Source organism: Filicampus tigris, chromosome 11 (assembly GCF_054856515.1).
Source record: "Filicampus tigris isolate MCC_2025a chromosome 11, RoL_Ftig_1.0, whole genome shotgun sequence".
Classification (NCBI taxonomy): Eukaryota; Metazoa; Chordata; class Actinopteri; order Syngnathiformes; family Syngnathidae; genus Filicampus; species Filicampus tigris.
Genome location: NC_141227.1, coordinates 2835266 through 2854394, shown reverse-complemented (window position 1 = coordinate 2854394; position 19129 = coordinate 2835266). Strand labels below are relative to the sequence as shown.

General features: G+C 41.4%; 1 protein-coding gene across 1 annotated transcript in view; it reads left to right on the top strand.

The window, feature by feature from the left end:
* prkg2l (protein kinase cGMP-dependent 2, like) overlaps positions 1-19129 on the top strand; it is a 46728-nt gene that overhangs the window by 8481 nt on the left and 19118 nt on the right. Inside the window, exons 3-11 of the mRNA XM_086045889.1 lie at positions 512-678; positions 1036-1149; positions 4865-4970; positions 8078-8141; positions 8227-8304; positions 12401-12495; positions 12960-13028; positions 13511-13609; positions 13770-13917. Coding sequence (XP_085902015.1) covers positions 512-678; positions 1036-1149; positions 4865-4970; positions 8078-8141; positions 8227-8304; positions 12401-12495; positions 12960-13028; positions 13511-13609; positions 13770-13917 — 940 coding nt within the window. The remainder of the gene's footprint in view (positions 1-511; positions 679-1035; positions 1150-4864; positions 4971-8077; positions 8142-8226; positions 8305-12400; positions 12496-12959; positions 13029-13510; positions 13610-13769; positions 13918-19129) is intronic.

The following is a 19129-nucleotide window of genomic DNA, read 5'->3' as shown; positions in this document are numbered from 1 at the left end:
AGTATGATGTTTTGCCACCTCGGGCCGCTAACTTAAAAATCCTCTGAAGCACCGAAGAGAAAATGTGCTACAGTCGATGGCCGAATATGCGGAAGGCCAGATTTGACAAGGAACTCACACATTTTCGTGTTGCTAATTTCGGGATGGTGTCTTTAACATGTTCAACGTGTTGCCCATGACCTTTCAACTAGAGTGACCATATTTTGATTTATAAAAAAAAGAGGACACTCGGCCCGGCCTAGAGATACTCAAATGATATTGAAAGATGCCATACGTTATAACTCTAATATATTTAAAGTAGGGCTGCACGATATTGCAAATCATGCAATATGTGTGTTGCATATTGCAATAGCGTTATTATTGCGATATTTAACATGAACCAAATGAAATGACGTATAATGAAAGAAGTTTATTTTGTTCATGTGGTGAAATCTGAATGTATTGTTATCTAATTAAGTTCTTCATGAAGCTAAGTATCATTTACTAGCTAAATGACTTCTTTCCATTTCAGAATTAAAAAGCTGATGAATGACGCCATCACAAATAATGACTTCCTAAAAAGACTGGAACCACAGCACATGAGGGAGATGGTTGACTGTATGTATGAGAAGGTGTACACTAAAGGACAGCTCGTCATACAGGAGGGTGAATCTGGAAACTACCTCTATGTTTTAGCAGGTCAGTTCACTATGTACAAGGGACCACCAGCATGGTACCCACAGACCACATGAGTAGACTGCAGGCCTGTTGAAAACATCACAACATTTATGACACATGATTTCCTAGGAATGTTGTACAAGTGATGTTTTGAAAAGAGAAACACTTGCAGATATTTATGGACAAGGTGTTGCATATTGACATTTGTTTCCTACTTTGTTCAATCATTTTTGATAATTGTGAGAAATCATGAACATGCTCAGTATTTTCACATTGAATACCATTACCATTGATCATTAAAATGGATAGAATAACAATTTAAGGTGCACACAGGAGCATAATAAAAAAATTAAAAAATGAATATGCTTTGCATTTCAGATGGCTTGCTGGAAGTCATTCAGAGTGGCAAGCTGCTTAGTGAGATGCATCCTGGAACAGCATTTGGAGAATTGGCAATACTGTATAATTGCAAAAGAACAGCCACTGTAAAAGGTGAGTATCAATGCTATCTTAGCTGTCTTAGCGATATTGTGGATCTATTTAGCAATTTTTCCCACACCTGTACTTAGGGCTGCTCGATTATGAAAAAAATATTAATCACAATTATTTTGGTAATAATTGAAATCACGATTATTCAAACAATCATTGATTTTTTTGGGTGCAAAACAAGAACATATAAAAATAAAGACAAATTAATTTCTTTGAAACATTATAATTATGTAAGTTCCTTTTGGACCAAACAACATTTATAAAAATGTGTTATTATAAAATAAAAAAGGTGTAAATGTATAAATTCAAATATGATTTCCTTGTGTAAACAAACAGTGCATATTAATAATATTTTTTTTACGATTATGCTAATATTGTAATCGTGGAGTGTAATAATCGTAATTGTAATTGAATTATGATTAATTGCACAGCCCTCCCTCGACTGACCTTTATTCAAAAATGCAACTAGAGACAATGTCAAAAGTAGTCCTCACGCAACATTCAGGCATCGTGGAAGGAAGAGGGCCAGGGGGATTTACGTTAATAATCACTCGGGGATCTTATAAAGAAAGGCTAGTGAGAGTTTAAAAATATAAAGACAAGAGTTATCTTGTTTGCTTTTTTAGCTTCTGCCTATGCCATTTCTCTCACCCCTCAGTATGTGACTGTTGATTGTTAGTGTGTGTATTGTGAATGTATATTACCAATCTTAATGTAATTTTATGACTGCTTATAATTTTGTTTAAAGCAGCACTGGGCAAGAAATCGACCTAAATAAAAAATGTTCACAACTCTTTTGATGAAACATTACATCAACAAAAACTGACATAAGACCCAGTGTTGCTTTAAAGCAAAATGAGGCTTTAAAGCAAAATGAGGCTTTAAAGCATCATGTTACTTTAAAGTAAAATGATGCATGCCGGTCTATTTAGAGCATTGCGACTGATCTTTCAAGGCTAACAGAATATTGTGTTATGCCTGTGTAAATACAGAAACCACCAGAGCTGGGCACTTGACCCATTTTTGCCACTCCGGCTGCGACCCTCCACCCTTCAATGATGCGGCAGTTGTCGCTCGCGCTGACACAGGAGTATGAAGTAGCCTATGAAGAAGCCTTTCACCGAGTAGGCTGAGATGAAATTTGGCCGCCTCGCGAGCGCGTCACACGCATGAGGGCCGATTATCCACTTCGGGCCTTGCTTAGTCTAGTCCTTTTTTAAAATTTGTCAGCCTCAAAAATGGGCTGGAGGGGCCGACCGGTCCAGCCCCGGGACGGACTGCCCAGCTCTGGAAACCACCAAATGAACCAGACTGCCATCACACACACCAAAAAAACATTAGTTTATAACTTATTCATTTTTTTAGGAATTATAATTAGAATATTGATTGGCTTCATCCAAATCACAGATTTTAGACACAAAAAAACCCACAGAAAACAAGCTTTGATGAAAATATATGTTTTATGCACAACAGTGACGTATGCCAATAATGTTTGCATTGGCGATGCCTCAAACATCTGAACAGTCCGACAACTAGAATGAAAATGTGCTTTCAATGGCGAAATAATGTATTTAAAAATATCGCCAGAGTAACAATTTTACATTTGACAAATTTTACAAACTACTTGCACACTATTTAGTAGTACAGTGGTACCTCTACTTACGAAATCAATTGGTTCTGCAAGAAATTTCTTAAGTAGAAAATTTTGTAAGTAGAGATGCGTAAATGCCCTAATCCATTCCAAGCAACCCAATATTCAGACATAAAAGTTTTATAAAGCATAAAAATGCATCAAAACATGTAACACATACATGTTACAATTGCACAATAAATAAGAGTTGTGCATAATGTAAAAAAACGAATAAAAGGATAGAGTAAAGAATAAAAATGATTGTCGTTTACCTTTTAATTTGGTTCATGTTCTCTCTCAGAAGTGGTTTTTGCCTGGCGTTTTGTAAACAACTGATTTAATAACGTGGCGACTGTCGATACATTAAGGTCAAATTCTTTGGAGAGATCAACCAAACGCATCCCTTTTCATACTTTTCTATTATCTCTTGCTTTGTTTGTATGGACAAAAAAACCCCATAATTTTCTCCTTTTTTTCTTTTCCTCATTTCTAATTCAAGTAAAACTATCGCAACACCTCATGGCGACTGACGAGGACGCTGCATAGACATATCTATCACATATATATCTATCTACCTATCTATCTACACACATAGACACATACGGTTGAGGTCCCTCTAAGCCAATGGGATGCCAGGAAGATGCTAGCAATGGCTTTTTGTTTTTGTTTTGTTGTTGTTGTTGCTTTGTTTTTCCATCTTAAAGGGACAGTGGGGCCGGGATGGCCATGTTTTCACTAACAAGTTCATTTTATATATTTTTGATCAGGAAAATGAAAAAAGTTGCCATTTTCTATTTTACCCATTAATTTTGGAGAAATGAGGAAATAAGTAACTCCATGAATAACGCCCCTTGATAATGAGGACAATGGCCGCGCCCCCCTACCGTTCTGTCCTTGTTCGGGTCGAGTCACGTGAGGAACCGATTCCAAACTCTCTATTGGAAATCATTGTACTTTCATTGTTGATAACGTCCAAAAACGGTGATCAATTGGCACCAAAATTTATGTGGACATTCATACTAATGCCCACTTCAACATATCAATAGGGGGTGACCTCTCCGTGGCTGTTTTATATGAGAATGAGGAAATTTGGAAGTCAGCAGAGCTACATTGATTTAGGCTGGGACGAGCACACACTGCTTCTTTGCTTGAAAAAACAAAAAACAGAACACTGCTTCTTTGCTTTGAAAAAAAACAAAACACTGCTTCTTTGCTGATCACGGTTAGGCGAGGCATTAAACACCAGTCAGGATATTTACAGAGACTGAAATGAGAATGAGTAGACGTGCACATTTATTTAGATGAGGAATGGCCCCACTTTTTGACTTACAACACGCCGTCCAATTTGGAAGGTAAAAAACGGGTAAAATATGAACAGATGTGCCCCTTGATACTTGTGGATAGATAATCTTATTAATAATCTAATTTTATAAACTAAACATAAAGACACTGGAATAATAGATTCAGTGCAGTTTCTCATGTGTATACCTGATTTACATATTTTTGGAAGACTATATTTTTAGACCTCGTTTTAAACACAACACATGATGCACACCTTTTCAATTGTACTACATAATTGTTCCATAAATTAGCACCTTTTACAGAAACACACATTTGCTTTATGTTTTTTCGTGTCCTTGATTTCTTTTAAAGACAGTTACGCCCCTTACAATATAACAACCTCTCTGACTTCGAACCTCGACTTCCTTGTTTTTTTACAGGATATGTATAGCTTTGGAGATTTTCCTTTTAACATTTTCTATGTGTGATTTATAAACTTTTTAATCTAATATATATTTTAGCTAGACTTAAAAGGTTTTGCACTCATTTTTGCTACTTTTATTTGTACCAAAAATTAATTAGATTTGCACATTGATAAATCTCATTACTGGTCATTGGCCAACATCAGGATTATTTTGTGGTCCAGACAGTAAAGTATCCATTGAAAATATTGACCCTAAAAGGGATGTTTTCTTCTCATTTGTTGACCACTGTAGTAAGCAATAAGAGGGAATTACATTTTTCAGAAATGCACTATAACAGCATTAACCATATCACCATATATTGTTTGTCATCACTCTCATCCAGCTGTGACAGAGTCCCACATATGGGCCTTGGATCGCCAGACTTTCCAGGCCATCATGATGCGGACTGCACAAGCCAGGCATGAAGAGTATTTCAGCTTTTTGCGCAGGTAAAGAACCCTTACAAACTGCTACATAGAACTTTACAATAAGAGTACCCGTACAAAGTGTTTGAAAAATGATTTATAAACCCTTAATAAACAGCTATCAGTCATAGATGAGAAAAATCTAGATTTAGCAACTGTTTGCTAATTAGTGACCTCACATTTATTTTTTTAAAGTGTAATTTGTCATGTTTGGGGTGTTGGCGGATGGAGGCAAAAATAGCAGGTGGACCCATGTGCAGGGAAACAAGCAAGGCAGGAATTGCGTGTCTCAAAGCAAAAAAAAAAGCAAACAAATGCATGTGGTAGAACTATTAAGCAAAGTGCAAAACAACTGACATGGAAAGTACAAGGAAATATAACACCAGTGGCAATAGGACACATAACACTAGATAATGAAGTAAGCACGAACAGAAACCCCAAACTAAATACAAGCATACTGATGAGACAATGAGGTACACCTGGACAAGACATGCGAGACCAACCAATAACCAACCACACAAGTAAATGAACCAAAACTAAATCACAACATTGGAATCTGGAGTCTGAAAAAAAAACTTATTGTAAATCACACAAAAGGGTTTGAAATATGTGCTATATTGCTATTCTTGTATGACAGCCACAAGAATTTGCAGTAGGTCGCTATACCTGTAGATCCTTTTCATGACCTTTATATAATTAAGTCTAGAAGTATTTTAACAATAGCCGACTGATGATTTTGCCTTGTTCTGACCATGCATGCATAGATTTATTCTGGGTATTCTGGTTTTATCTCCTATTTCCGAAAACATCTACCTTGATTTAATTAAACCCTTTAAATGCCCATAGGTGAAAATGTGAGGGTGAATAGTTTGTCTCCGTGCATTGTTATTGACTGGTGACCTGTCGAGGGAGTACCACCTCACTTCAGAAGTGAATTGTCATTGACTGCAACCCACCCATGAGCCTGAACGCAATAATCTTTAGAAAATGAATGGATGGATGGACGTACTGTATAGATCAGAATAATGCCTCTTGGAAAGGTGCCAACATGGAAGTCTTGTGTAAATGCAGTCCAATACCCCAAAGCTGATGTCATCATGTTGTTCTTTCTATCACAAATTGGACAGAATCAATGCCCCCTCTGCAGCTTGCAGGTGCACTCAACTTTCTGAATCTGATTTCCTCCCGAGAGATGCAAAAAAGACTCAAACTTTACTGTTGACGAATATTACATGCGGATTTAGTGTTAAAATCATGGCAGTATTTGCATTTATTTCAATGAGACAAAATACTGGGCAGCACGGTGTACTAAGGGTGAGCAAATCTGCCTCGCAGTTGAAAGTTTCTGAGTTTAAATCTCAGCTCAGGCCTTCGAGTTTGCATGTTCTAGCTCCCTTTGCATGGGTTTTCTCCTTGTACACCAGAATGCTTTGTTACGTAAAGACTCTAAATTGCCCACAGGTGTTCATGTGAGTGTAAATTGTTGTCTACTGAATATGTGGCTTGCGATTGACTGTTGACTAGTGCAGGGTGTACCTCACCTCACCCATGACATCAGCTGAGATTGGCTCCAACTCCCCTGCAGCCAGCGCAATGAAATATGGATGGAACATTGTCCATCCATCCATTATTTATACCGCTTATCCTCACAATGGTCGCGGGGAGTGCCGGAGCCTATCCCAGCCGTCTTCGTACAGTAGGCGGGGGACACCCTGAATTGGTTGCCAGCCAATCGCAGGGCACACAGAGACAAACAAACATTCACACTCACAATCACACCTAGGGGCAATTTAGAGTGTCTAATCAACCTACCAAGCATGTTTTTGGAAAGTGGGAGGAAACCGGAGTACCCGAAGAAAACCCACGCAGGCACGGGGAGAACATGCAAACTCCACACGCCGGGATCGAACACCACGACCTCTGAACTGTGAGGCGGACGTGCTAACCAGTCCAGCACCGTGCCGCCCTATGGAACATTGTGTAAATTGTAAATAAAAACAGAATGCAATGATTTGCAAATCCTTTTTGACCAATATTAAATTGATTATATTACAAAGACAAGATATGTAATGTTCAAACTGCTGAACTTGATTTTTTTTTTTTATTTGGCAAATATTGACTTGAATTTGATGCAACGCGTTCTAAAACAGCTAGGACATACTCATGTTTATTGGTGTCATCATCATCTTGCCTTTTAACAACACTCAATCGTTTGGGAACTGAGGTCGACAGTTGTTGAAACTGTAAGTGGATTTTTCTCCCATTGTTGCTTAATGTACAACTTCACATGTATTTTGTACTTTAACGCGCCACACATTTTCAATGGGAGACAGGTCTAGACTACTAGAAGGTCAGTCTCATACTTACACTCTTTTTCTATGTAGCCCCGTAGTTGCTACACATGCAGAATATGGATCAGCATTGTCTTTCTGAAATAAGCAGGGATGTCTCTGAAAAACACCTGCTTGGTTAGCAGCATATGTTGCTCCAAGACCTGTATGTCAGTTCCAAATTGCAGGTTTTTTTTAAACATCTTTTGTTACCCCTGTCCCAGCTTCTTTTCAATTTGTTGCAGGCATCAAATTCAATTACATCATATTTTACACAATGTTCCAACTTCAATTGGAATTGAGGTTTGTATTTGATTCATTGAAAATAAGTTTTACAAAACCATGACCAAAGTTTATTAAGTCTATCTTGATGTCCATTGACATATTTGAGTTGTCAGCAGCTCATCCTATATGGGGTGAGGGTACCCCCTAACGTTGTCGGTTGCCACACCAACAAAGTGTAATGTGTTTGTACCACATTTACAGGGAATGAGAGGAGCCGCTTTAATTGGCAGCAAATGGAGTCAGTCAGCTGTGTTCACACCCAACTGCGCACACCACCCTTTAAAATACGCTGGCTTGCGCGCATCTGCGCATTTACCAGCACCCACCACTGATTTAGACCACACCTCATAATAGTAGTATTTGGTGAGAATGAATGTTGAATTTTGACATGTTATAAATGCTTTTCATTTGGAAATCGCTAACAATATTGAATGATTGATGCTCGCTAACACTGTGCAATGTTTTGTCCTGAATCTGTTTGTACCGGGTTTTTTGTTTGTTTGTTTGTTTTTAAAGTGTGTCTCTGCTTCAAGAACTGCCAGAAGAGAAACTTGCCAAGATTGTTGATTGTCTTGAAGTGGTGAGTCTTTCCAGTAATTGAATTTAATTAATTTCACACAAAGTTTCCCAGTATCCAATTGGGACAAATGTCTGTTTCTTTGCAGGACTATTTTGAAAAGGGTGAATACATTATTCGTGAAGGTGAAGATGGGAACACATTCTTTATCATAGCAAAGGGAGAAGTAAGATCCACACACAAGTGCCTTGAACACACACCCCAAGAAGCAAAAAGAAAGATTTCATATTGTGACATTTTATATACTGTATATAAAATTGTGAGGGAATGTAGTCAAATGCAAAAAGTGTTACATCGAATGCAGACCCGGACATCAGAATAAAAATTAGACCTCCAGCCACAGATATGTTTTCATTACCAAACAACCTGTAAAATAAGTTTAAAGGAATTTTTATATTTTATACTAATTAAACACCTGACCTGAATTTAAAAATGGGTGCATGGGTGCCAGTCTGCCAAAATACGATAAGAATGCCTTTATTGATCCCACAGTGGGGAAATTTTCGTTGTTACAGTAGCAAAGATATAGGTCACACAGGGGCGGCGGCATAATGTGGCCATTAATGTATAACATTGACGGCAAACATTTAGAATCAAACCTATGTAGATATACGCAGTAACATGTGTATATACACATGTGTATACACACCAACCTACATCTACATAAAAAATATGAGGAACACTCATTTCGGCCTGTACATAGTACAGAGGAAAAAATACTCTAAGTGACAGTGCTGCAGTGCTGTAGTGAAATGTAAGGAACAGCATTGGATAAAAATAAAACTAGACTAACAGTAGTGGGGAATGTTGAGTATTGCACGGTATTACAGTAGTGGGGAATATTGGGTATTGCACGATACGAGCTCAGGTGCAGGACTGCACAATTGCACTAATGACCGCCAGTTTGTAGAGACTACACAATGTTCTTGTTAAAGAGTCTGACAGCAGCAGGCAAGAAGGAACGGCGGAATCTCTCCTTTGCACAGCGAGGGTGTAACAGTCTGTCACTGAAGGTGCTATGGAGTGCTGTTAGGGTGCCCTGGAGGGGGTGGTCCGGGTTGCCCAGCATTGATGACAGCTTGGCCAACATCCTCCTGTCCCCCACCGAGTCCACAGAGTCCAGGGAGCAGCCCAGGACAGAGCCGGCCCTCTTGACCAGTTTGTCCAGCCGCTTCTTGTCCCGGGCCGAGACGCCGCCTGCCCAGGTGACCACTCCCTGGAAGATGACCGATGCAACCACCGAGTCATAAAAGTTCCTGAGGAGTGTCCCCTGAACCCCAAAAGACCTCAGTCTCCTGAGTAGGAAGAGTCTGCTCTGACTCTTCCTATAGAGGGCGTCTGTGTTGTCGCACCAGTCCAGTTTATTGTTCAGATGAACACCCAGGTACTTGTAAGTTGAGACTCTCTCAACATCTGTTCCCCGGATATTCACTGGTGCAGGTGAAGAGTGCTGGCGCCTACCGAAATCCACCACCATTTCTTTGGATTTCCCCGCATTGATCAGGAGGCGGTTCTGCTGGCACCAATCCACAAAACCCTGAGTAAGTTCTCTGTACTCCCGATCATCTCCGCCTGTGATGAGGCCGACAATCGCAGAGTCGTCAGAGAACTTCTGCAGGTGACAGGTAGGGGTGTTGTAGTTGAAGTCCGAGGTGTAGAGGGTGAACAGGAAGGGAGCCAAGACAGTTCCCTGTGGGGCCCCCGTGCTGCAGAGGAGCACGTCAGACACACAGTCCTGTGTTCACACATACTGTGGCCGGTTTGTGAGGTAGTCCTGGATCCATGTGGTGAGGTGGTGCGCCACCCCCGCCCGCTCCAGCTTGTCTCCCAGTAGGGTGGGCTGGATGGTGTTGAAAGCACTGGAGAAATCAAAGAACATGATCCTCACAGTGCTCCCCGCCTTCTCCAGGTGGGAGAGTGAAGTGTGGAGGAGGTAGATGATGGCATCATCCACACTGATGCCAGGCTGGTATGCGAACTGGAGTGGGTCCATTGAGGAGCTCACCAGGGGGCGCAGGTGGACAAGGACCAGTCTCTCCAGGGTCTTCATCAGGTGAGACGTCAGCGCCACCGGTCTGAAGCTGTTGAGCTCCTTCGGGTGGGGGGTCTTTGGCACCGGGACCAGGCAGGATGTTTTCCATAGCTGGGGGACCCTGCCCAGCTTCAGGCTAAGGTTGAACATGTGCTGGACAATTCCACACAGCTGGTCTGCGCAGGATTTGAGGAGCTGGGGGCTGATGCCATCTGGACCCGCTGCCTTCCTCGCCTTCATCTTCTTCAGCTGGTTCCTCACCTGAGATGTTGTGAAGGCCAAGGCTGGACAGGAAGGAGTGGTGGCTATCTGGTGTAGCTGGGAGCTGGAGTCTGTGGAGAAAAGAGGGGAGGGGGTGACACGCCCAGCAGGAGGAGTAGGTGGAGACTGCAGCAGGAGAGACTGAGTGGAGGCAGGCATCTGATCGAACCTATTGAAAAAGAGATTCAGCTCATTTGCCCACTGCAGGTCCCCCTCAGTCCGGGTCTTGGGTTGTCCGTGGCCTGAGATGGTCTTCAGGCCCCTCCAGACTCCCCTGGCGTTATTCTGCATCCCCTGGCGTTATTCTGCAATACGGCCCTTAGACTTGATGCAAACAAGCGTGTCGCTTTGTTGGTAGCTAGCAAGCTAAGCGCTAGCTTGGAAGGCTTTGACGTACAGCAAGACAAACTTATCTGAACACAAACCATTTAATGAAAGATGTTTTACACTATTAAAGTAGTGATCGACGCACTGTATCAACCAAGCAACTAGGGCTGTTTGATTTTGCCTAACAAGAAAATCCCGATTATTTTCTCTCAAACCCGATTTTACGATTACGATTTCTTTGTAAAATAAAAAATAATGAAAAATAAAGTCTTTTGAATGTCTTTTATTTAATCTTAATTTTTCTTTCTTTGAACTCAAAATACACACAGAACAATCCATTGGGATTAAAAGCATTTTACTTACACAATAGATTTCAGATCTGTTCTTAATTAAACCAAGAATGAAAGAAGAAAGAGCATATACCATCTGAAACGAAATTGTCAACATTAGAGAAGGTAGACCGTCAATTCTGTAAACCAAACAGTCTGTCATTTTGCCAACCAGCTAGTGACTAGCCTTTTACCTTTCTCCCTGGTCTTACTTAAACATAAATCAATGAATAGTGCAAAACTGTCACTCAATGATACAATGCACTGTCAAGTTTAAGTACAGATATGGTCAGATCCGATGTAGAGGAGAAAAAAAGTGACGCCTTTCAGACGTTGAGTAACTTGCTCATGATTTGTATTGTACATGCGGGGCACACACTACACTACATATCTATATTTGCCCGATTTATTAACTAAACGCTCATTTGCCTGAGCAAATCGCAGAATCGCCGGTAGCGCCGGGGTGTTGTAGTAGTTTTTTAAGGACTGCGCGCTCGTTGGAGGTAGCGGAAATGCAGAGGAAACTACGTTGGCTTAGATACACCAAAAATAAAAAAATTGAACGTGCCGATTTGAACGTTTTTAACATCGTTTTATCCAGAAAATTCGGTTTTGGTTAAAAATCGCTTAATCAAGCAGCCCTACAAGCAATATACCTTTGCTGTCATGAGAGAAAGATTGTTGTGTTGAATGCAGCCAACATCCTTCACCCATCCAGATGCAAAGTCATTATAAGACCTAAGGCTCTTGACAGCATTAAAGTCCTACCAAGTACAGGCACTCTTTTATACAATCAAATAATTAACAGTGTTAAGATAGCTCGGGGAACAAACGTTAAACCATTAAAAGTTTATAGGGACCTTTCCCACCAACCAACTTCAGTTTGTCTACCGGTATATAAAAACTTTGAGCGATTGATTCCAATGTTTCGATGTAATGGACGGATGTCCCAATGGGGACCTTTTTCACGAAACTATACATAAGTAGACTGATTACCGATAACACTAACAATGAATAGGGCTTGTCTTCGTGTTTTCCTTTTGTATGCATGCCCTTGAATGTGCTGTTTGGAAACTAAGCATTGTTATTCACCTTGTGTGCTTTCTTTTGGTTGAGTTTACCATAGTATAAGAGCTTGTGTTTAACCTGGATGTTCAGTAGAATAGAAAATAAACAGTTTCATATAAAGAAGTCCAGTGTGATGTGTGTGTATGTTTTAATCGAAGTTTGAACCTCTAATTTGGTAAAAACAACAACAAGCAACAAGCAACATCTTACCAACACTGATTTGGAAATTGTCATTGTGGCTCTAGGTGATTGTGACACAAACCACAGAAGACTTTGCTGAGCCTCAGGAAATCAAGACCCTTGGAGTCGGGGACTACTTTGGAGAGAAAGCGCTCATCAGGTTTGTGAACATATTTATTACTTGTCTGTATTTATATGCTTGCTGAGGCATTTATTAAAATGTAATCAAAGCCACATCACTTGACTTTCTAATTCCATGGAACCCATAAGTACTCCACAGCGGCCTGACTGACCAACTAACTGAATAAAGGGAGAAAAAGCTCACTAGAACAGATCAATAGTGACTCTGGTTCCAAAGCAATAATTTCAAGATTAGTATACATTTTACCAGTCTACCTCGCAGCAAGAAAGTTCTGTCTTTGAATCTTTTTTAATTTATTCGGACATATTTTCATAAAGCCATTTACTCACAAATCGTAGTACACATGAAAATAGGCTGAAGCATGAGCTTTGTAGGCATATCCCCTAATGTGGGTTTACTATGTCTTCCTCCCACAAAATGTAGGTTTGGTTATTTCATAACTCTAAATAATCTAATCCTAATTTGTTGATACATGTTTCCAGTGAAGATCTCCGCTCAGCCAACATCATCTGCAATGAGAACGACACACAGTGTCTGGTGGTGGACAGAGAGTGAGTCGAAGCTTTAATTTCCACACTTTTCTTTTTAATCACACCCTAAAATTCCGCCATTCCTAACGTAATGTTTACTATCTGATGTAGAAATATGCTACATACAGTATAACTAAAATTCATACAGTAAACAAGATGGAAAGATCAAGGGGCATAAATGATCTGAAGCGGTCTGAATATCCGAGGTTGAAAAAGATGTCCACAGTCATTAAAGCTACAGTATGGTATTCATTGGTATTCATAATTCATGTATGTGCAGCCTTTAATAAGACAATACAGTCAAGACAAAAAATTTTAATACAGTTTGACCGTCCTACATTTTTTAATTTGTGAATTTACTTTAAGCATTAGGATTGCCCAAACTATAAGGGTCGTTGATTGAATGGTTTGAAATTATATAGCCTGGTGCTTCAAATGCATTGATCTTGGAACACATGGTGAAGATGTAGACTTTTTAATTGAAACTTTCATTCCCTCTCCAGCAACTTTAACCAGATGGTGGGAACCTATGAGGAACTTCAGGCTTACCTAAAGGAATACGTAGAAGAACTTTCCAGGAGTGATAAAAGAAGGAATGCCATGTGAGTGCAAGAGAATGTACTGACAAATGAGCTGAGAGTCAAATGAATTTATATTTCTGCTCCTGGGCTGTGTAACACATTGTAATTCTTCCACAGGATTCTATTGCTTGAATACATACAGGAAAATATTCAAATATAACCTGTCCTATTCCTGTCCCAGGCCACATTTACCGCAGATTGATTCTGCAGAAGCCCAAGAGCTGAGAAGGTTAAAGGAGAGGATTGCCCCATTACCACATAATCAGCCTTTCCAACAGTTGGAGGTGATAACAACACTGGGCATTGGAGGATTTGGACGAGTGGATCTGGTAAACTTCTTACGTTTTAAACGTTTTACTGAAATCTCACATCGGGACATTATTTATTTGCAATGCCTCATCAGGGTCAGAGTTTTCGAAATCATCACCTCATACATGTTTTGAGATAATTACCAATTACCTATATTGTCCATTATTTTCTGATGTGAGAATTAGGGGCTCTATTTTGTGACCTGCGTAAATCCTGCGCGACAACCTTGTGTATCTCTGCACGGAAGTGGGGTAACTTCGCAAACGAGCGCAGGCCAGTGGCTCTGCAAAAGAGAGAGGGCTCCGCCGCTGTCTTGAGTTGTTCCAGCTGACTTCGATTAATCCGTTCCATTCATTCCGTTTAAATGCAGCGCGCTAGTCGGGAACCAGAGTCTCGACATGGGGGAAGCACACCTGCACTCTGAAGTGGCCACTAGAGACCCCCCACCCCCCACCTTTGAATAATATGATTCAAAGGGTTTGATACCTGCAATTCACATATTTCTGAATGAAATACACCACGTTAGAGCAGCACTGTACTCTGCTTTGCCACTTAGACGTGGCCTGAGCAGGTGTAAGGTTTAGATCAACTCTCTGCCACCACTTTGCCAGAACATTTCCACAAAGTTTGCACACTTTGACTCTTGAGTTTGTTGTAGAAAATCACTTCATATTTCCAGCATGCAACTTGTTGGTGCTATACTCATAATTTCCACAACTGTACGCTGATTTAAGATGTTGTTTGCAGTGTTGGGCAAGTTATTTTCAAAAAGTAATTAGTTATAGTTACAGTACAAATTACTTACCAAAAAGTAACTGAGTTACTAACTCAGTTTATAACTCAGTTACTCATTAACTGAGTTACTGAATTGTGTAAACTAACTCAGTTAATAACTCAGTTACTGCCTTGTAAAAGTAATTAATTACTCAGAAAATTAATTATATTTTTCTATTATATGTATAAAACAGCTGAAGCACATTTCTCTTCATTATTTTCCCATGTGGGGAAAAGCATGTCTGAAGCAGAATCACTCTGCAGTTGTAGGTGAGCATCTTGAACAAACAGCGGAAAATGTCAGCTAGAGACAATATTTTCTACCAATAAATATCACTGCTAAAACGGTGTCATCGTCAACTCATAGGGCCTCTTTAATAAACTCAATCAAATATTTTTTGGTTCTGTGTATTTATGCTGACACATTATCAGAAGCACTGGTCGGGGCGATTGGTCTGTCTGGAGAGCTGAGCCTTCATGTCAATATATACCGCATAACACTATCCATCCATCCATTATCTATACCGCTTATCCTTACAAGGGTCGCAGGCGTGCTGGAGCCTATCCCAGCAGTCTTTGGGCAGTAGGCAGTGTACACCCTGAATTGGTTGGTCCTGAATTGGAGAAGACCCACGCAGGCACGGGGAGAACATGCAAACTCCACACAGGAAGGCTGGGGCCGGATTCGAACCCACAACCTCTGCACTGTGAGGGGGACATGCTGACCAGTAAAACACATGCCGCCCTGCATACGACTATGGTTAAAAAATGACACAGCAAAATTGGAAATTGCGAGGCAGGAGTTTGCTACAATGGAGCGTTTGGGAATCGTGAGGCGTTCTAACAGCCCGTGGGCGTCACCCTTACACATGGTGCCTAAAAGTGATGGTACCTGGCGGCCTTGTGGTGATTTTCGTCGGTTTAACAATGTTACCACGCACGACCGTTACCCCATTCCACGCATTCAGGATTTTTCCGCACGTTTGGCTGGCACCACCATTTTTTCCAAAGTGGACTTGGTCCGTGGCTACCACCAAGTGCCTGTGCAGGCTGATGACGTGCCCAAAACCGCAGTAATAACCCCGTTCGGGCTTTTTGAATTCCTGCGCATACCTTTTGGACTGAAGGGGGCAGCACAGACTTTTCAAAGATTGATGTGTTGCGCGACCTCGACTTTAGTAGTGGATTTCCCCCGCCCGGCCTCAGTTAAGGCGCTGCAGGAGTTTTTGGGAATGGTTAATTTTTACAACCGTTTCCTTCCTCGTGCGGCCCACCTCCTGCAGCCTTGAGAAATAGGAAGGCTAATGATCCTATCGAGTGGTCTCCGCAGCGGGCACTGGCCTTTCAACATGCTAAAGACACCCTTGCAAGCGCAGCCCTCCTAGTCCACCCGATCTCCACTGCACAAGTGGCCTTGACTACGGATGCGTCCGATATAGCTGTAGGGGCGGTGGTTGAGCAACTCGTGGCGAATGTGTGGCAGCCCCTTGCATTTTTCAGTCGTAAGCTGCGGGATAATGAATGCAAGTACAGCGTTTTTGACAGAGAGTTGCTGGCACTGTAACTTGCGACGCGCCATTTTCGTTTCCTTCTTGAGGGGCGCCGTTTCACAGCTTATGTGGATCATAGGCCGCTTACGTACGCAATGTCGAAGGGTACGGAACCGTGGTCAGCCCGTCAGCAGCGGCACTTGGCGGCCATTTCCGAGTTTACGACTGACATTCGGCATGTGGCCGGCAAGTGTAACCCTGTGACTGATTGTTTGTCACGCGCGATTGTATGTCCGGTCCAGCTCGGAATTGATCTTGCCGAGATGGCTGCTGAACAGTCCAGTGATCCTGACATCCACAACCTCAAAGCGGCCAGTACGGCTCTTGAGCTTGAGGATGTGGTGATGTGTGAAGACGGTCCCGCTCTCCTGTGCGATGTGCTTTAGCACGGTGACAAATGTTTCGTGCTTGATATGGGTGGGCGTAGGTACCGTGTCTCTTTGGACAGGCTCAAGCCGGCTCATTTGGTTGCAGGCGATGTGCAGTTGCCGGCTCAGGTCCCTCGCCGTGGTCGTCCTTCGAAGCTCCCAGCCTCACTTCCGTGTAACGGGGTTGAGTATCGTCCTGCTCCTGTTTGGCCTGGGCCCCATGCCCGACAGGTTTCACCTGTACCACCTAAGGATGGACTACGTAGTCGGTGTGGCAGGCTAGTTATGCCCCCTGTGAGGTTTTTGTGTTGTGTGTCCTTCTGGGTTTTCGGGGGGAGCTGTGTGGCGGACTTCAGGACCTTGTCTCTCACCCAGCAGGCATACAGTGTTCATACAGCGGGGCGTGTTCTTATGAATGTTTTTTGTCGCAATATTGAATTGTCTACAAGTCAATTGTTGGCAGTCAAGGAATAAAAACGTTAACCAGTCAGTCGTGTGCGCTCCTTTATACTGCCACAGTATCAAAGTTGGTATCAGATCTAATCCCCCCAAAAATGTCTGAGACCTCAGATTTATGAAGAAAAAAAAATTGTCCGTTAGGAAGAAAAAATCCTTTAGATTGTCCTATCACCCTCCAGGGAAATAAGTGGCCTTTGGAATCCGATGTTCCTCGCCAACGTCCCACGGTACAATCCAGTCTCCAGACAGCGCAGTCCAATCCCTAGACGACTCAATCCTAGGCGGTCTATCAATCCCAAAAAAACGTCCAGGATCGATATTTAAAAAAAAAAAAAAAAATCTCCACTTTCCTCGGCTAACAAATAGCACAGGATTCGGCTCCACTACCTCCCAGCTCACACGAATAAAAATAAGTGGCCTTTGGAATCCGATGTTCCTCGCCAACGTCCCACGGTACAATCCAGTCTCCAGACAGCGCAGTCCAATCCCTAGACGACTCAATCCTAGGCGGTCTATCAATCCCAAAAAAACGTCCAGGATCGATATTTAAAAAAAAAAAAAAAAATCTCCACTTTCCTCGGCTAACAAATAGCACAGGATTCGGCTCCACTACCTCCCAGCTCACACGAATAAAAGTTTAAGGACCCACTTCGGGTTTATTCTGATCTCTTTTTTCTCCGACTCGCATGAAAAAAAACTCTAGAAAGTTCCCTCTCTTGAACGAGAAGCGACGTCATCACCGCGGCGGTGCGTTCCAGGTACATAGGAAACGGCAGTATGGCTCATTAAAAAAAAAAATCAAATTTATAGAAAATAAGAACAAAACAACAGTCTTAACAAACCCTGGGTTACACATGTGCAACAGAAGTCACTGATGCTCAACGTCATGTGAGCCACGACGCGCCTTTGCGTACTTGTACACAGTGGTGCAACGGATCATCTTTGATCGGTGAGTGGTACGGATCAAACATCAGGGTTTGGGCCAGATCTGCAGAATGGTTGGTGAATAAAAACTGCGCGTTCACATTAAGTCAACGTAATTAGTCCGCATTCACTGTAATAGCAGCAGAGAAAGTTGAAACGACTCGTGGCTCACATAAGTAGATAAGATAAGATAAGAAGGCCTTTATTGATCCCACAGTGGGGAAATTTTCAGTGTTACAGCAGCAAAGATATAGGTCACACAGGGACAGCGGCATAATGTAGCCATTAATGTATAACATTAACGGCAAACATTCAGGATCAAACCTATGTAAATATACGCAGTAACATGTGTAGATACACATGTATTTACACACCAATATACATCTACATAAAAAGTATGAGGAACACTCATTTTAGCCTGTACATAGTACAGAGGAAAAAATACTCTTAAGTAAGTGACAGTGCTGCAGTGCTGGAGTGAGTCGCATATGGCAGCGCTTCGCAAACATACTCAACGAACACACCACTCTGAAAAGCCGAACTTCAAAATAAAGCTTACCAAATAATACGTTCAAATGAATTGCGTCATTGATGCCAAGGCAATAGCATTCGGTAGACTTTAACTTTGAAGTTGTCCTCCGTGGTGGCGTAACGGCTAACTTGAATTCTGTTTTCGACGTCTCAGCTTGCCACCTACATCAACACAACGCCATCCCGAAGTCATATTCAGGACGCTAACAAACCGCTCGTTAATCACGCTGTCATTGTATGATACAGCACAAGTCTCCGGCGTACGTGGCTAGCAACTGTTATCATTAGCAACAAGTGGCTGGCTGGTAGTTTAACAGGTGTTTGTTGCCTTACTTTTTTTTTTTATAAATTATTTTTCAATATTGCGGAGATTATTTTGTAATGCGCTGTCCATGTGTAAAGGAATGTGCCTTAAATTGCACTTCAAGGTCTTTTTCATTATGAAAAAAAATAAAATAAAACCATGTCTTCATTTAGTTTATAAAAACACTTTTGCTGATTAAATAATTCTAAGAAAACATTCAAAATACCTTGTTATTTTATACACTGTAACAGAACATTCTTATTTTATATATGGTACAGTGTATAAAATAACAAGTTATCCTGCCTTATATTGTGTTCTTAAA